General features: G+C 36.3%; 1 protein-coding gene across 1 annotated transcript; it reads left to right on the top strand.

Moving 5' to 3' along the window:
• Positions 1–955: 955 nt before the first annotated feature.
• LOC121253667 (auxin-binding protein ABP19a-like) lies at positions 956–1912 on the top strand. The gene has a single exon (XM_041153670.1). It carries the CDS (start codon positions 1026–1028, stop codon positions 1653–1655), a length of 630 nt encoding a protein of 209 aa, XP_041009604.1. The 5' UTR covers positions 956–1025; the 3' UTR covers positions 1656–1912.
• The last annotated feature ends 16805 nt before the right edge of the window (positions 1913–18717 follow it).

Below are 18717 nucleotides of genomic sequence, written 5' to 3'. Positions count from 1 at the left end.
CATCATTACAACTTTCTCAAATTTTCATACAAAGTATAATAAATAATGAAATTTTTTCAAATCTCAAAACAGTAATATTATTAAAAAATAATATTCTAACAATATTTTATTCAACTTTTAACTTTTATCTAAAATAATCTCATCTCATCTCATTATACGAACGGGCCCTAAAAGTTACATTTTATGTTCCCAAACAATTCGTTTATTATTTGAGTGAATTTGAGCTTATAATTCATGTTACTTAATTTTGAAAAAAATAAATTACTTATATTGTATCTCATAACATTATATACACAAATTATGACAAATAATATTTTGAGTTTTTGTAAATATCTTTAGGTAATTTATATATTCATATATCAATAATGATTGTATTTTTAAGGATTCAAGCAATGTACGTGCATATATAGTATTAGGAACATAATTTCCTCTTATAGTTGTAAGTACTTGAGATATTCTCATTAGAAAGTTAAAGGTAATAAATATATTGATCTTACTCAATATTATATAGAGATTATAATTTATATGAGTTGAACTGAATTTTATACGACTTGTATAGTTTAAGAATATTTAAAGATAATATTGTTTTCATAATCGAGTTTATCTAAGTTGCGTATCAAAGTAATGTTATTTATTTACAAAGTTACTTCTCAACATAATCACAAAGCTTGCACCAAGTAACACGAAGCCCGCCATACCCTGACTTCTCAATATTTCACGGCCTGTCACTATGTTTTCATCACATTAATTTACTTCATCCGATGACCCTTTTCGCCTTTCCTGCCTTCCAAGCAAAATGACACGTCTTGTTCTTACAGTAGAAAATATCACATCCGGCACGATCGACGTGCATCGATCACATTCGACGTATCTTCTTGAAGTTGCACGCGATGCATGCATGTGGAAAACCTGGCCACTAGAAAGGGACCAAGTTCTATATATATAATGGTACTAGATCACCATCGATCAAATTATATAGAAACCACCATCCTACAACCTAAAACATACACCTAAACGAGGCGAGGATGATATCTCCAGTTATTTTCATATTTTCCCTCATTCTCTCGTCCTCCCATGCTGTGCAAGACTTCTGTGTAGGTGACCTCACAGCTCCTGAAAGCCCTGTAGGCTACGCTTGCAAGAATCCTGCAAATGTGACGGCGGCTGATTTTGTTTTCACTGGCCTAGGCGTTCCGGCCAACACTTCTAATAGTAACAAAGCTGGGGTGATCCCGGCCTTTGCCCCACAGTTTCCTGGTATAAACGGCCTTGGAATTTCGTTAGCTCGTGCGGACTTTGAGGTTGGAGGAGCTATCCCATTACACTCACATCCTGGAGGTTCAGAAGTCGTACTTGTTGCGGAAGGAACCATATTTGCAGGGTTCATTTCCTCAACAAGTAATAAAGTTTATACAAAGACTCTGAAGAAGGGTGATATTATGGTTTTCCCTCAAGGATTACTGCACTTCCAAGTGAATACCGGACCTTCTCCAGCTACTGTATTTGTTAGCTTCAGTAGTACGACCCCAGGTGCCCAGCTTCTGCCCCTTGCTTTGTTTCAAAACGACTTACCCACTGCCGTGATAGCGGCAACTACCTCCCTTGATACCGCTGAGATTAAGAAGCTTAAAGCAATTCTTGGTGGCTCTGGTTAAGATCTCTGTCGAGATAAGAATTATATATAGGATATTCTTTGATCAGCCAGCATGCAGCGAACGCCGTATCTATGTACGTAGTGTTTTAACAAAAAGAGTCGTGCATGTGAGTTGTTTTTGTTTTGTTTTCGTAACTTTGATTATATTTCATGCTTGATGATCAGGACATTCTGACTGATAAAGTAACAGTACTTCCGTTGAAGGCAAATTAATGCCATTAAGGAGAATAAATGCATGGGATCTGTTTGGTTTGTCTATTCCAGATGCACGGGAACTATTCCAAGTCATCACCAAATAATTATAAGAATAATTGAGTACGAACTCATCATCAAACTCTATTACAGTGATCGGCAAGTGTACATGTTTGTGTAACAAGTGCCCATGCAGTGAGGATTTGATTTCAATAATATTTTCATGCAAAGTTTAACGGGGAGTCTTCCACATGCTGACGTGGCACATACTCTCACACGTGCCATGTCAGTCAAAATAGTAATTATTATTGTTTAACCTTTGTAAAAAAGAATAAATAAATAAATATTCAAATATAAAAAATCTTTCCCATTTAAGACCCTATATTTTATTTCAAGTTCGACTCTTCTCATTAAGACCCTCTCTGTTACCATATCGCCATTGGCACTTGCGATCTCCGTTTCTACTCACCACACAGCTTACAACATTACGAGTCCACAAAGGTCTCTATAAAGGTTGAAACCCTCTTTGATTTAGTACAAAAATAGATGGTTGAATAGAATAGTATTTGGCTTAGGAGGCATGATCACAAACTTGATTTTCCTTCATTTCCTTTACATTTTCATCTCATGGTTCCTTTATTTTCACCATGTATCTAGTTAAAACTTAAGTAGACTAATTTGGACAACCCACACTGTGATTTGAACACGACTAGGCTGAGTGCTAACACAGGTGTTACTATTCACTACAAAAATAGTGAAAATAAATTTCAACCATAAAATCCTAAATAATCCTATGAAACTAGAGTGCAATTCATTTCAAGAATTTTGACTCCTTAGTGCCTTGAATAAATCGAAACGGGTTTTTGAATAATTGTTGTCTGAAAAATGAAAATCATTTATTGCGCTAAAAAATCCTAAGTATTCATCTAAGTCTAATGGGGTAAACTATTTCTCATTCTCATGCTCTTAACTTCCTAAAATAAATAAAATCATGTTTTTGAAACCAAAGTGAGTATGAAATTGATTATGCTGATAGATTTAAACCTATGCGATTACTCAATTCGTGAGACATTTCCGGATTTTTTGAGATGTTCCTAAAGCCTAAAGAAATTCATCCACTAAAATTCTTATTGGTTGCTACATATGGTGTCCAATTCAATTAAATATGTAGACCTCCACAACAAGCTCGATTAAAAGCCTAATAAATATTTCACCCAAATTCTTAGCTTCACTTCATACAAAATTGTAGATTGAACTCTTAACATAAAATATTAACCTTGTATAGATAGTAAAATAAACCTCCAAAGTCAATCTGGAGTCTTTAATCTCATACTCGATTCATGAAGGTGTCCAACTCGTGGTCTTTAAGAATATATTGTTCCTAATAATTCTCAAAAATTAAAAATTCATAGAGATTTAAGTCCTAAGTGATCACAAGTCAACTAATTTCCAAACCCTCATGAAGTTTACTCTCAACCCATTATACTACTAAGTACCAACTTCAGTTGCACACTCGAATAAATTCACCAAAAAGCCTTAGGCTAGGATCTCATGAATGTATCACTGTTGTGTCTAATCCATTTCAATACCTACCAAGGCAACTCTTACCAAGTTTTGAAATAATGACTACACACTCACATGAATTTCTATATGGTGTCTTTCATCCTTAGTCGTAATCAATGCACATTCTCCTCAACCCTACCTTTCATCTTCTAAGGTATGAAACTTAGCATAATTAGTTGAAATGAAAGAATGAGTAGAGTAACTATGATCACATCATTGTTTTCCTCAGCCCCTCCAGGTGTCAGTGCATAAACTCATGCAAGTGCAGTGTTACACTGATTATTATCTCGGATTATTGGATTAGTCCTCCAAGGAAGTTGATTGCTTGTTCCACTGTTACCCAACTGCAAGGGGCAATTTCTGGTGCAGTGGGCTAACTTGTTGCATCGAAAGCACAATCCAGGCTCTTTCCTGCACTCTCCAGGATGTACTTGGTTGCATGTCTTGCACCGATAATTTTGTTGGTTGCTCTAGACTTGTCTTTGGCCAGAGCTACTACCTTCATTCCTCTTTTTCCACGAGCTATGATCCATGCTAGAATAAAATTCCAATGGCGTAGTCCTCTTCCTCTGATCTTGAAGCTCAATGCTTCTTTTGAGGCTTTGCTCAATTATAGTGGCCTTATCCAGTAACTTTGAGAAATTCTAAATTTGAAGAGCCACCACTCGTTCATATATCCTGTGGTTCAGCCCCTCCTTAAACTTTCAGGTCTTCTTCTTCTCATCGAGGGTCAAATATGAGGTAAAGCGTGACAGTTCTACAAACTGAGCAACGTAATGGTGCACCATCATGGTCCTCTACACTAAGTTGGCAAACTCCCTAGCCTTAGTATCTCAGACCAATCTTGGGAAGAATTTGTCAAAGAAAATTTGTTTGAAATGAGGCCAGTTAACAACTACCCTCCCATCAGCTTCCCTGATGGTTCTCTCTGAGATCTACCATCTCTTAGCCACCTTTGTCAGCTTGAAGGCGAAGTATAGTACCTTTTGTTCATTAGTGCAACTTAGGATGCAAAATAATTCTTCTAATCCAATCCTCTGCCAAGGTCGGGTCGCCCCAGCCATCAAAAGTGGAATGGTGCATCTGATTGAACTGCTTCACGGGTCGCCCTCATCATTAGATGTGTTTAAGTCCGCAATGTTTCGAATCCAGCGATGAATGCCATCTTGTAAAATTTATACTTGGTTAAACCTTTCAAAGGGGGTACTCATAAAATTTAGATGTAAATGTTACTACGAAACAATATAAATATAACTCCATGTTTTACCCTTTCTTACACATATACTAAACCAACTTAAAGTAAGCATACTCCAAAACCTTAATCTCCCTAAAGTCATGTTCAACAGTTCGTAAAAATATAAATCGCGGTGCTTGATCAAAGCCTACAAACTGAAATTCATAGAATCTGAAACCTCCAATCCTATCCAAATTTTTTTTTACAATCTGTAGTCAAAAACCTCATATCGTGTTAAACTTATGTATGTTTTCAAAATCTAATCCTCGGCTCTTTTTTATTAAAAATAATTCATACAGTCTACAAAATCTCAACCTAGGATTTGATAAAAACCTATGTACGTCTCTGAAATCTGAAAATTATTTTGTAAAATCCTTATTCGAAACTTCATATTTGACCAACTCATATATAAAAGTCTACAGAATTTAAAACCAAGCACTCAATCAAGCTTATACACTCCTCCAAAATCTAAATCTTAAATCTTATCAAAATCATTTTGTAAAGTCTACAGAATGAGAGCCTAAAAATCTAAAACCTCAGATATCATGAAATCAGTTCTTAAAATCTGCAAAATCTAAAACCTTAAATTTCGTATGACACGATTCCTAAAGCCTGCAGATCCTAAAACCTTAAATATCAACATAATTATTTCTTAAACTCTGCAAAATTCTAAACGTCAAATCTAAAAATTATTTCATAAAGTCCTCATACAACCAATTGTAACACCCCGTACCTGGAGGGTCAAGGAGTTACTTCCTGTCATCTTGAAAATTATCTCCCACATTACAAATATAATTTCCAAAAACTCCATAAACATAAATTCATTTATTTCAACCAAATATACATACATACATACATATATATATATATATATATATATATATATATATATCTCTACAAGGTCATGAATGAAATAATCCAACAAATAAATCAACAACTCCTCAAAGTATTAATAAAAGTGTCAACATCTCAATAAACCAAATCAACAAAATAAATCAAATCCACTGAAAAATAGTCTCATGCAATCTTAGTACTTATCCCCTACACAAAACAATCTTGTCCACGCTTATTACTCTTGATCCTCAGCTGAAACATCCAAATCATTTAAAAATATTGTGGAGATAAGGTTTGAGTTGTTGACAACTCAATAAACAGTGAACATATACCAACGTGTAAACATAAGTCATTTACAGAAATGCAAAACAAAAACATAATATTTAAAGAATCCAGAACCAACATGATATCAAAAGTATCAGAGCGACAGTTCAAAAATATTTATATTTAAAAATCTTTTGGCATAGCATAATTAAACATTATCATAATAGAACAGAAGCATCATATCATAACAGAGACCATGTTTAAACACTGTGGTAGAGTTGTACTATCCCCAGTGGCCAAACTAGATAAGAACAAAAGTGAATATTCCTCTTATCATTCTCGGGGCCTTGAGTGTGCACACAGGAAATACCACATAGAAAACTACTTTATTTTCAAAGTCGGCGCACTTAGAAACAGAAATGTTCGTACCAACATCATAACAGAATCAAAATTAGAGATGTCAGATCATAAACAAAAATAGAATCAGAAGCAAAACTAGAATTTCATGCCAGAGATTTTTCAAATGTAAAAATTCATATCATAATCGAGTGCTGAAAAAGATACAGATCACGTAATTATATACAAATTTCATATTTCACAATTGCTCTTTTTAAATAGTTGAGAAATAAAATATCAAAAATTTGTTTATATCTACACCAGTCATGACAAAAATATCTTTCACTTTTCTTACTCAGATACAATGAGTAATGCAGAACAAAATGACCAAGGTTGTTTCTAATGTTCTATAGCAAAAGCATGCACGCTCTTCATAAAATCAACCTCAGTACATTCTTTTTCTGCAAAGTGTAGAGAACGAGCACCGCTTATCTAGACTTTTTAACTTCTCTAAATTTTCTCATAACAGTGCCAAGCGAATACCTAACTTGCATCAATTTTCAATCATGTGTTACTCTCTAATTAAGCACCTACTTTACAATTAACAACTTGGAATGCTTAAATAACCCAAATATCCTAAACCTAAAAGATTTTCTTTTCAGCCAAGCCGACTACAAAATATTATAGTGGTGTTCCGCTACAATTAAAATTAGTCTAACTTATAAAGCCTGCTTAAGATATTTTATTTTATTATTATTTTTTTAAAACCGTATAGCCCAAGCCCAACTAAAAAAACATGCTTAACTTAATTTCTTAACATAATATCCAACTCAAATACAAGCCCTATTTACATCAAGCCCAGCCCAATTTAAAACAAAACGGCCCAACTTATAATGCTAAAGCAGTTTTTGAATTAAGAATAAGCCGAAGTGAAAGTTAAGCCCAGCTGAAGCAATCATGCCCAGTCCAAGTAAATGAGACAAGCTTAAAACATATAATCTGGCAAATCTGCCATGTTCACTTTAGGGCACAGGCAATATTATACTCAAACAATTCTTCAAGATGGTTCACGAAACACCAACAGAGCCAAGGATTTTAAATCGTATTTGTGTAATAAAAGCACCACACTCTGCTTATGAATGACGAGATGCTCACTTGTCCCTTGAGCACAAAGGGACCGTGTGATAACTCACTGAGAGAGAGGCGGAGAAATGATGGCTGGGCTAAGGTCCTAGGTGGTGAGCACGACGGCAGAGCACGGAGAGAGAGAGAGAGAGAGAGAGAGAGCTGTTTGTTGCCGTTAACCTAGAGAGGGAGAAACACGACGGAAAGGAAAGGGTGAGAGATCTCAGTATGGGCTTACCAGAGCAGAGTGAGGTGACGGAGGGTGGCTGGTCGACGGTTTCTGTGGCTGCCCGAGGACTCCAATGCGCTGTGGTGGTCGACGGTGGGCAGAACAAAACACTCAAAGAGAAGTCTGTTACCCACGGCGAAGAGAGAGAGAGAGAGAGAGAGAGAGAGAGCGCTTAAACGGTGGCTACGTGGGGCTGTCGGCTTGGGCGGCATTTTCTATAGAGTTCCCGACGTGAAGCGGTGGTTGGAACCGACAGCTTGGGAAGGAATTTCCTGCTCTGTTTTAAGTATAAAAAACTAAGGCGGTTTGATTTATAGTGGGTGGCGCAAGGAGGTGGTGCGCGATGGGGCTTTGGGATTACGGCCAGGCAATTCCAACGAAGGTGGTGCTGCCGTGTGGTGCTTGTCAGATGAATAATTGTGAATAAGTGAAATCCATGTATTATTGTGTCAAGGGATAATGTTTCGAGTTTACAAGAATATTTCTATTACCAGAGAACTAATAGGATAATGACAAATGTCTCGTGCCTGTATGCAATATCTTCGACAGTAACAGCTTGATGTTGCGGGCGGCAGTGCTTTGTTTGCTGTGCGACTGGCAAAGGCCTGCTGCATCCTAGGTGGTGGTTTGTTTGCTTGTAACCTATGGAAAAGACGCAACAACCCTAGCTTAGGGGAGAGGTTGTTTGTGATTGGATTGTTCACTCGGGTTTTGGCGGCCCCAGGATTTAAAGTCGGGCCGATTTTTGGCTTGGGTATATGCGGGTTAGGACCCGGGCTGGCCTATACCCAAATTGATTTTTTTCCTTTTATACAAAAATATATAATATTCAGTTTCTTTCAAAAAGTAATTTTTTTTTTTAAATCTAAGAGCCTATATTCTATTGTAAATTTTCCAAGAAAAAATATTGCAAAGCATATTCTTTTATATATAAAACTAATTACCATTTTAACTAAATGTATCTAAAAAAATATAATGCAATCACTGCATATTTCATTATTTGGTATTTACATATTATATTACAAAACACGAATTATGATATATGAAATTACATATCAAAAGTGGATTACATTGAACCACCAATACATAATATGTGTGTTTCATGCAATCAATGCATTCCTCCACAATTGAATTTAGTTTCTAATGAATTTTCTGTCTCAGAATAGCCATTGTTGATCCAAGCTTATCTGCAAGATATATTCAACAGAAAGGTTTGTGATTATCTGCATGTATGTACATGTTGAAACAAAATCAATATATCATTTGAATTATTAAAAATTATTAATTGGCCTGCTGATATTGTTAAGTAAAGATATCCAACCTAATCTTATGACTTAAAGCTACATTAATTAACCAAAAAATAAAGGTGAAAACTGAAACTCTATAGCATTAGTTCAATCTAGGACTTCATGACCATTCATTCATTAAAGAAATAAGGAAACGAAAGAAAAATGTAGAAATTAATATCTTACAATAATTGATGGGTGAGGCATTCATGATATTGGAGAATATGGTAGTACCAAAGCGAAAGAAGAGCTTCTTGTTCTTGTCATGTAAGGCGAAGAGAAATTAACCAAGTTCATGAAAAGGTTAGCCAAATCATCTACACAAAGGAACGGGAAGTGGGAAACCCACCCCATCATTATTATCATTCTATAACTAGTAAATAAAAGAAAAGGAACAGTAAATGTAGGATATTTTACTACGTCACAATAGATGGGAATAGGGAGGGTTTAAAAATTATGAACACGAGAAGACTTATAACTTTAATTTGCAAAAAGGCCGAAGAAAAGCAACTCATAAATAGCTAATGCCAATAAAAGCAGAGCTCAAGAAGTAAGGCCATTTATAGCCAAAATAGAGTTTAGATATCCCACCATAGGTAAATAATTAAAACATGCTTAAAAAGTGAATAAATGCATAACAAAAAAGAGACCAGAGAAAGAGGGAGACAGACCTGCAACATTTTGCTAACATTGCTAGCACCAAAAACCTTGTGTGTAACACCCTAGTTTCGGAAGTCCGGGGAGTTAGCTTTTATTACTTAATATCAACTCCAATAACACAACTATAAAATTCAGAAAAATTCATAAAATATTAATTCATTTGCTCAACCCAAATATCTATGTTCTTTCATAGAGACCAAAGAAATTCTCAATACAATAAATTAAAAACTCCCAAAATACTCGAAAATATAATTAATTCATCATATCAAAATAACCGAAAATAATCAATTTACTAACAATGACTCTCAAATAAGTATTTGTACCCTCAGGTACTTATTTCTCTACGAACATCAAATCTCTCCAACACTACCTACTCTTGCTCTCCAGCAGAACCATCAAGATTTTTTGAAAAATATTTGGAGACAAGGGGTGGGTTATCAACAACTCAATAAGCAGAAAACATATACTAGTATGCAAACATGAGCATTTATAAAGTTCCGAATGCATAACAAAATATTTATTTTCAGAATGCAAAATCAGAAACATTTGTTTTCAGAATGCAAAATCACATGTTACCAAAAATATTAGAGCGAAACTTTCATAAAACTTTCTTATTCAAAAATCCTTTGGCATATCAAAATCTGAGATCTCATCTTCATCATATCAAAGCATCACATCCGGATAGATACCATGTTTAAACCTCGTAGTAGGGTTATAAAAAACCATTATACTTGTGGCAGGGTCGTATCCAATATTATAACTCGTAGTTGAGCTGTATACCATGTTTAACCCCCGTTGTAGGGTTATAAACCACCATTATACCCGTGGTTGGGCCATATCCATTATTATAACCCGTGGTTGGGCCGTATCCACTATTATTACAAATGGTTGGCCCGTATCCACTCTTATTACAAGTGATTGAGCCATATCCACTATTATAACCCATAGTTGGGCCATATACCATGTTTAACCCCTGTGGTAGGGTTGTGCATCTACGGATAGCGAAACAGAACATAAATCACTCTGTCACCTAAAAGGTGGGCACTCAAAATAGAGACCACTACTATAACCTGTGGCAGGCCGTAATTGAACAAAGTAAAAACAGAATCAAATACAGAACCAGATAGTCATCCCAAAGGTTTTCAAATGCGACAACATATCCAAAAAATTACTAAACAAATTCAGATCTTTTTGACATATTCAAAAACAGTTTTAGAACTTTTCTTTTTTCGCATCATATGCACAAATTTTCATAAATGCCATATTTGCTCTTTTTACATTGTTCAGAAACAAAATGCACAAAATTAACTCATGTCTACACTAGTCATGACAGAAAGTATTCTCTCTTATACAACTTTCATGCATATGTGGAACACATATATGAGGTTGTTTTCAGATTTTTTTTCAAAACAAACATGCATATTTTTAAACTAACATCATTTCATTTTCTTTTTATGTAAAGTCTAGCATATGAACCCCGCTTACCTGGACTTAACTTTTTGAATTTTTTCGCAACAATGCTAACCAAAAATACTCGTCACCAATAAGATTGGCACGAAATTTTCATAAATACCTGAACTCAACACTTTTTTCAATACTTAAACCTGAAACGCTAGATAACCTATTTTCTTAAAAATCTAAATTTCTCGAAACCCTAAAATATCATCACCTCCCAAATACCTTGATATTCACTTAAAAATCTCTGACTATTTAAACTCTAACTTATTTATTATCAAAATCTAACTATAAAAATTAATACTAAATAATATAATTATAAACGGTAATTATTTTATGTTAAACCACTTTTTTGAAAAATTTAAAAATGAGTCGGAGTACACTTAAAAATAACAAAAGGTTTTTCTATAATGAGACCCAAGCCCAACGATAGTAAAATCAAGTCTACTCAAATATTCATAAAAACACTTGGTAGTTAAAAATGTAAAAATACTTAAAAAGTGTTTGAGCTGCTTTACGGATAAGCAGTAACTAAAAGACTGGATGGCATTTTCTTAAATACTATGGATGTAATGACCATAAGATTTTAAGCAATCTATACGCACTACAATAAAACTGCTTATTTGTAGCCAGTTAATTCCTGTGAAATGACTATTTATAGCTAAAATGAGTCTGTTTTGGTCATAAATAATCTTTTTACCGCAATTAAATGGTCACAAAAACCTATTTTTCTTGTAGTGACGTTATTTTTCAGAGTCATCTACTTGTTTCTAGAGAAACCAGAACAGACAACAAAAAGAAAAGCATAAATCGAAAGAGAAGAAAGTGTGTGACAGAGGCTCACCGTGAGATAAGGGGGTCACGGCGGAGTTGGAGTGGCAGACGGCTAACTCAGCAGCAGCACACTGAGATAGAGAGATGGAGAGGGAGAGAGAGAGGCAGTGCAGTGCACCGTGGTGGCTTTTTGCTTGGTTGTGAGGGTTGACCGTGGTTTACAGTGGGCTTGGGTGCAGTTGGGTGGCTCGTCGGCAAGCTTTGGGTTGGTTGTGAAGGAGCTTTGCCAGTGGGGTGGTTCACGGTGGTCTGGTGTAGTGTATGCATGCTGCGAACATACGTGCGTGGGTGGAGGCGTTGGGCTGGGTTTCGGACGGTGTGGAGAAACTGACCTACGGTGCTGCGGCTTAATGCTTGCTAGTGGTTACGGTTTAGGCCGTGGAAGAAAAAACATCAAGGTGGTGTTGTTGGACTTATGTGGTGGCTACATGGAGTTCACGACGTAGGATGGCAGCGGTGTGGAGGAAGAGGTGGGCTGCCGACTTGCTGGAGAAAAAAACGTGTGAGTGGCAACCCTAGGCACTTGAGGATATTGATAATTTACGTCCATGTGTCTAAATATATAAAAGGCGGTGGAAGGCGGTTTAGGGAAATTTTATCACAATGGGACTCTTAAATTGTAACTTTAGTGTGCTTGAAATTGGACTCGTTAATGGGCTTGGACTTGATAAATAAATTGGGCCAAATCCTCTTGTCAAAAAATAAATTTCTCGTCCAACAATATCTTCAATGTTTAGAAGAATTTAATTGGGCCAAGTTCTAATTATTCTGCCCCCTTGTCTGTAAATTATTTTTTGGGCATTTGTCCAATCATTTATCCCAATGAAATTCATACTCTACTAAAATTAAATTTGGGCTCGTAATTTGCTCTGAAATTACTTGTTAAAACTCAAATGGGTTTTTCATACATAAGCCCAAAAATATTTAAAAAGTATACTCAGGCTAAACCCAAGTGTTACATTCTGAACAATGGCAAACTTGTGAGGGTCATCGGAAGGGAAGTAAGGAGCAAAGATGCAGTGCTTGGTGCAGTGACGTCTACGGACAATGCGGACTCCATTTGGGTCCTACACTTGTACAATTACATAAGTCCATTACACAACAAACATCATACTTGGTAACCATAAAATATGTCCATTACAGAACAAATGGTTTTCCTGAAATCTTTACTATGCAACCAAAAAATTAAGTATATGGTTTCTGTTAGGCAGAGAAAAATATGTGAAAAGTGTAAAGATACAAAGATCACCATTTTCAACTCTCAAGAACACAATCGAGTCCCCTACAACCAACTTCTTGTGGTTCACGAATGTGCTCCACCCAATTGTCAACAAAGCATAATGGCATAAAAGAGTTCAGATAGCAAAATAACAAAAAAAAAAAACAAACCCATGTTTATACCCATGTTTAACGACATATACTTTATACCCATGTTTAACAAAATAACAAAAAAAAAAAAAAAAAAACCCAGATCTATCAAAGATTCTTCCATTCAAACGGAAATGTAGGAGTTTGGGAAGGAAAAGGGGGAGAAGCTTTTTTATGATAGCAATCATCAAAACAGACCCAAAGCAACAAAGTAATAAAAGGAAAAAAACCTTAAAAAAAATTGTTGCAAAGAAAGCAAGCCAAGACTAGTTGTTGCTCCCAAGGTGAGTTTTTTTTTTCTCCTTTTCGTTTGCTATATGACACTCCATTCTAGGTTGTTTTCTTTTCATTTTCTACACAAATGTTACAGAGAAATATTTCCTTGGTTCTTCGCTTTCTACACAAATATTACCCAAATCATAAAGAACAAACCTTGGGGTCAAGAAAATGATGGTGAGTTGGCAATGACGATGAGGCCAAGAGGAGCTTTGCTCGGCAAAGATGCTACGGTTTCAACGTGTGAGACGAGAGAGAGAGAGAGGATGGAGACAGATGTGAGATAGAGAGAGAGATGGATGGGAGAACCAGACGGATGTGAGATTCATAGATAAAGCGGCTAGGCACTGTAAGGTTACGTCTCTTCCAATTTATACAAACCTGGGGTAGTATCGGGTGTTTATTATCGAACCCGGGTTTCATATCCGGGTTCGGACCGGATGAAACCGGTTATTAGAATGCGGGTTTCAACTCCGATTCGACCCGGGCCTAAAACCTTAACCGAGTTCCGAACTGAGAAGGAAAATAATCCTGCCTGGATGAACAGTCATAGTCATGAGGTGTATCCTTCCGTATGTGAATGTACACACACATATGTTCATGGTTTGTATGTGGATTGGGAATCACATAGGGCTTAAGCCTTGCATGGGTTTTGGTTCTTTGGGCTTTTTAAAATATTAGCCTAATAATACCATCTAAAAAATAATCCACTAAACTTAACAGGCTCTAAAAAAATTTTTGGACTCTCTGGCCAAATTAAAATTTCCAATTAACTAAAAATTATAGCTCGTGGGCTTACCCAACACTATCCAATAAATCTCCAAGGAGGTTTTCAAAAAGAAAAAAAAAAACTATTGGCCCATTAAACATACTTTATGCCCAATACAATTTATCCATCTTTCATCTCTAATAACTTTTGGGTCAAGTCGTTACATCAAATGTCCTGAACACATAACTATTCTCTCAAATTTGAAAACAAAAAAGGATCTAATGCCACCTCCTTTCTCTTCTAATTTTGTCACAACTATCAAAGTCATCTAAAAAATCGTAGAGATAAACGAATGAGTCCACCAACTCAGTAAGCAACGAACTTATATTAGTTTATAAACATGAGCAAGTTATAGAAAGCAGAATAAAATAGTCTCCAAAATAATAGAGCAGTATTTCAGAAGCATTTCATTACAATAATATTATAGATAAAAGACCTTTGGTATAAGCATAACTAAGCAACAACATAATCGAAATAGAGGGCATGTTTACCCTATAATAGGGTTTTACAAACCCTAGTGGTCAATTGGAAAGAAACATAAAGTGAAATCTCCCCCATTTATTAAACTCGGTGCTTTGACTATGCATATAAACAAGAACCATACAGAAAACCACTTTGTTTATAAAATGTATGCACTTAGAAATAGAGATGTTGGTACCAACGTAATAATATAACACTTTACACCCGTGGTAAGGTTTGAACAGATGCAGAAACACAATGTTATGCCATAGGATTTTCAAATACAATACAATAATTGAACAATGTGCTAAAATAGATAAGTTCATATTATCACATAAATACAGAAGTCATAATCACATTCTATACAAAAGAGAAATTGAGTACCAAAAGTATTCATATATCTACACCAGTCATGATAAAATGTCACATTTCATTGCTCAATACATAGAGTAATGCAGAAAATAACCAAGGTTGTCTTTGTAACAAAGACATACAAGTTTTCTCAAAAAGTTAACCTCATCTAATTTTAGGCAAAGTCTAGTATAGGAGTACCACTTACCTGAACTTTTAACATATCTGAGTTGCCTTTCACTATGCCAAGTGTAAATGAAACGACACCTAAACATAATTACCCTGGTCTTGAGTTAACAAAATCGACCACTGCTTTTAAGAAATTAAACAGATTCTACCAAAAATCCTATAAAAGGTCTCAAGTGGCCCAACATACATTAAATACACTTAAGCCAAATTCACCAATGACCCGAATTTAGCAAGACCCATCCACCCAAATCTATTTCCTCTGAGTACCTTAACTAATTAGCTCAAAGGTAACACTAACCATTGTACAGACCAAATCCTGTCCTTTTCAAAATAGTCAAGTTAATATAAATTCACAAAAATCAACCTTATTTTACACGTAAAACCTTACCCCTTCATAATCTCAAGTTGACCACAAAATCATGCCTAATATACTCCACTTTCATAATCTCAAGTTGATCACAAAATCATGCCTAATATACTCCACTCCAACAGAACTCTATCTCCACAATCTAATAAAGCATCAACATGAGACATTGAAAAGTCAAAATCCACTCCATGAAACAACCATAACAAATAACCCAACAAATCATTTTCCCTCTCAGTTTGAATACACTTAAAAAACCAGCCTTCGGGATCTTAAATTTTCACCAATCAACCAACTCCATAAATCCAATAAGTAGAACAACAAAACTCCATATCAAACTCTTAGAACTATCAAATTAATAGATATCCCAGACTAGTCATATGTGCAACAACAATTACATCACTACAAGAAATATGGCCATTTGCCATGAATTTGTTTTCCAAGGTATACAATCGTGGAAAATACTTGCCATATGACACAAAATCTGTTCATGGAAAAAAATATGCCTTTCTCCATGAGATTTTGTCCAGCGAGATGGACTTTGTGTCGCCACAAATAATTTTACTGAAATGTCATCTACTCGTGTGTTAATACTTTTTGTGACGACCTTATTATCTTTTTTTTGCAGCTAGTTGTTATCACTGCAAATAAACTTACTTGAATTATTTTTCCTATTATGTGTTATTTGTTTTTGCGGCGATATTATAAGTTTTTGCGGCGATATTGTATCACTACAAAAGATAATAGCAATTGTTGTTGTCGCGAACAGTTCCACAAAGCCCAAGCTCCTTGTTGCCTGCAACTAAGAAGAAAGAGAGGCTTCTGTGACCTCCGGGGTCACTCCAATGATTAAGTCAATGGATAATTCTCTGGTGAAGAAGAAGGAAATATGGAACAAGGTTAGATTGTTAAGCAGATTGAGTCGAGAGTCTCCCGTAGGAGGGTTCTCCCTTATTTATATTTGATTCTGGCTCTTCTGTTGAGGGAGATCGTGGCGTGTCAGACGTCAGGCCTACCACTACTCATTCTCTATTGCTTCAGTGGGTGTTAGTCTGCTGCCTAGCGGGAGATCGTGTTGTGCCAGTCGTTCTACATCTGTTTGGCCGCCACTTCCCTTCCATGACAGTGGGTGTCAGATCGCGGGCGAGCCATCCTTGGCTTGTGGGACGTGCTGTCGCGCGCCGGATTCCCTGACACTGACCCGGGTTGGCTCGTGCCATAGGTCTATGACTCCAGGACTGGGTGCGTACCGCTGTAATGCTCATCCGGCCCAGTGATTAGGCTTGTTAATTTGTCGGCCCCCAAAGTGTTCCTCCTGATGCTCCCGAGCCTTGAGTCAACAGGCCAATCTTGATTGGGTTTGCACTCACTTCCCGATCCTCTTGCCCAGGGCTCCAACTTCCTCCCTTGTACGGGTAATTTTGTATCTTGGACCCTTCTGCAAGGTGTTGAGCGCTCGGTCTTTGATTCTGTGGCCCACAGTCTTTAGCTCCCCTCTTCCGGCCCGGGCTTCGTGGTTGGGCTTTCCTAGGCTCGGGCCCTTCTTGGATGGGCTTCCCCTCACAGTACCCCACGAATTCCTACCATGGCCACAGGGTGGGAATTCCATTCTTTCTCCTTGTAGTTGGCCCCTTTGGCTCCCGTCACTCCAGATCTCTCGAATCTCTTCCCCTGCCACTTTTAATTTTGCCACTTGATTCCTGTTGGTTCGGCTTCCCAAGGCTCCTCGCTAGCTCAATAAATGCCTCTTTTCGTTCCTGGAGATTGTCCCCTTTCCCGAGGACCGATGAGACATGCAGACTATTCTTTTGGCCGCTTTGACATCTTACTAGTAAGTGTCTCGCACTCCTCCCCCTCAACGGCTGCTACCCGTGCCTCGTGGCACTTGCTGAAGTTACTGACCCTAGCATCGTTTCGCTTCCAGAGCCTCCTCTTGCCACTTTCCTCTCCTATTTAAGCCGTTCTCCTCCCTCCTTTCTTTCTTTTACCTTCATCTTCCTGTCTGCTGTATGCTTTTCTCAGTCCCTGCTTATTCTTTTTCCTTTCATTCTCAGCTTCCTAGCTACTCTTCCCTTCCTCTTTCCTTTCGTTCTATAGTCCTTGCCCCATATTTTTTATGGCTCCCACCGACGTTGCCGCTCCGTTCTTCGGGGGAGAAACGTTGGGTTTCCTCTATTATTGGCGATGACAGAGGTTATAAATTTTCATCAAAACTTCGGTGCAATTATAACTCCATGAATCAAAACATAGAGATATGTCTCCTTAGCTTACATGTGTCCCTAATATACAAACCAATACTCCAAGCAAATTCCCAGCTTCCAGCCATGTATGCCAACCCAACCCATAATTAAGACCAAATCTATTCACATGCAATCTATTATATATATATATATATATATATATATATACACACACACACACACACACACACTAACGAACGGCCCCTGGTACTTTAGCCCCAAACTGCACCTAACATAATGATTTAAATAAAAAAAGTGAAAAAGTCAGTAGGTTATTTTTCTGAGAAAAATAAATACAAGGTTAAAGAAAGACAAAAAATCAAGATTAAAAAAAATCTAAATTTCAGCAAAGTATGAGCATTGGTCTGCATTCATATTGGATTATCTATTTACTCTCTATCTAATAATAAAATATTATTAAATTTTTATCTAAAAAAATTGAAACAAAAACAAAGGAAAATGAGTAAACTGTCAGAACAAAAGGGACATGAAAAAAAGACGTCAATTCATGTGCACCGCAAGGCTATTAAGGGTCGTTTGGTAAAATATGATCTTTCGTTAAATTCTATAAGAGAGCTACACGTCAAATGGTCAGTGGTCTTAAGGACCTTTTTGTAAAATATGATCCTTTAATAAATTCTACAAGGGAGCTACACGTTGAATGGTCAATGATTTTAAAGGCCTTTTGATAAAACAGAACTTAACGAACTTAATGAAAAAATAACAAAAGTTACTATTCACAATTAGATAGTCACTTGTTATAATAGAGTAGATATATATATATATATATATATAAATATAAAGCAACATGCTTTTATTTAGTGCAAATATTAAATGGTACAACATGAACCAGAAAAAGCTTAAAATATAAAAATAACAATTTCCATGCATTTATAACTTAAAGATATGTCCAAAAAACTCCATGACCAAACGGTTTTAGAACAAAAAAAGTTTCATAAAAAAATCAGTAAAATTATAAGTCCATGAACCACCAGAACCAAATCTAGCCAAAGAATCTTAGAACAGTTCCTCTTC

This window comes from Juglans microcarpa x Juglans regia, chromosome 2S (assembly GCF_004785595.1).
Source record: "Juglans microcarpa x Juglans regia isolate MS1-56 chromosome 2S, Jm3101_v1.0, whole genome shotgun sequence".
NCBI classification, from domain to species: domain Eukaryota; kingdom Viridiplantae; phylum Streptophyta; class Magnoliopsida; order Fagales; family Juglandaceae; genus Juglans; species Juglans microcarpa x Juglans regia.
Note: the sequence above shows the minus strand (reverse complement) of the source record. Positions and strands in the feature narration are given on the sequence as shown.

Coding starts and splice junctions, on each gene's coding strand:
- LOC121253667 (XM_041153670.1), top strand. CDS start 1,026: ATGATATCTCCAGTTATTTTCATATTTTCCCTCATTCTCTCGTCCTCC.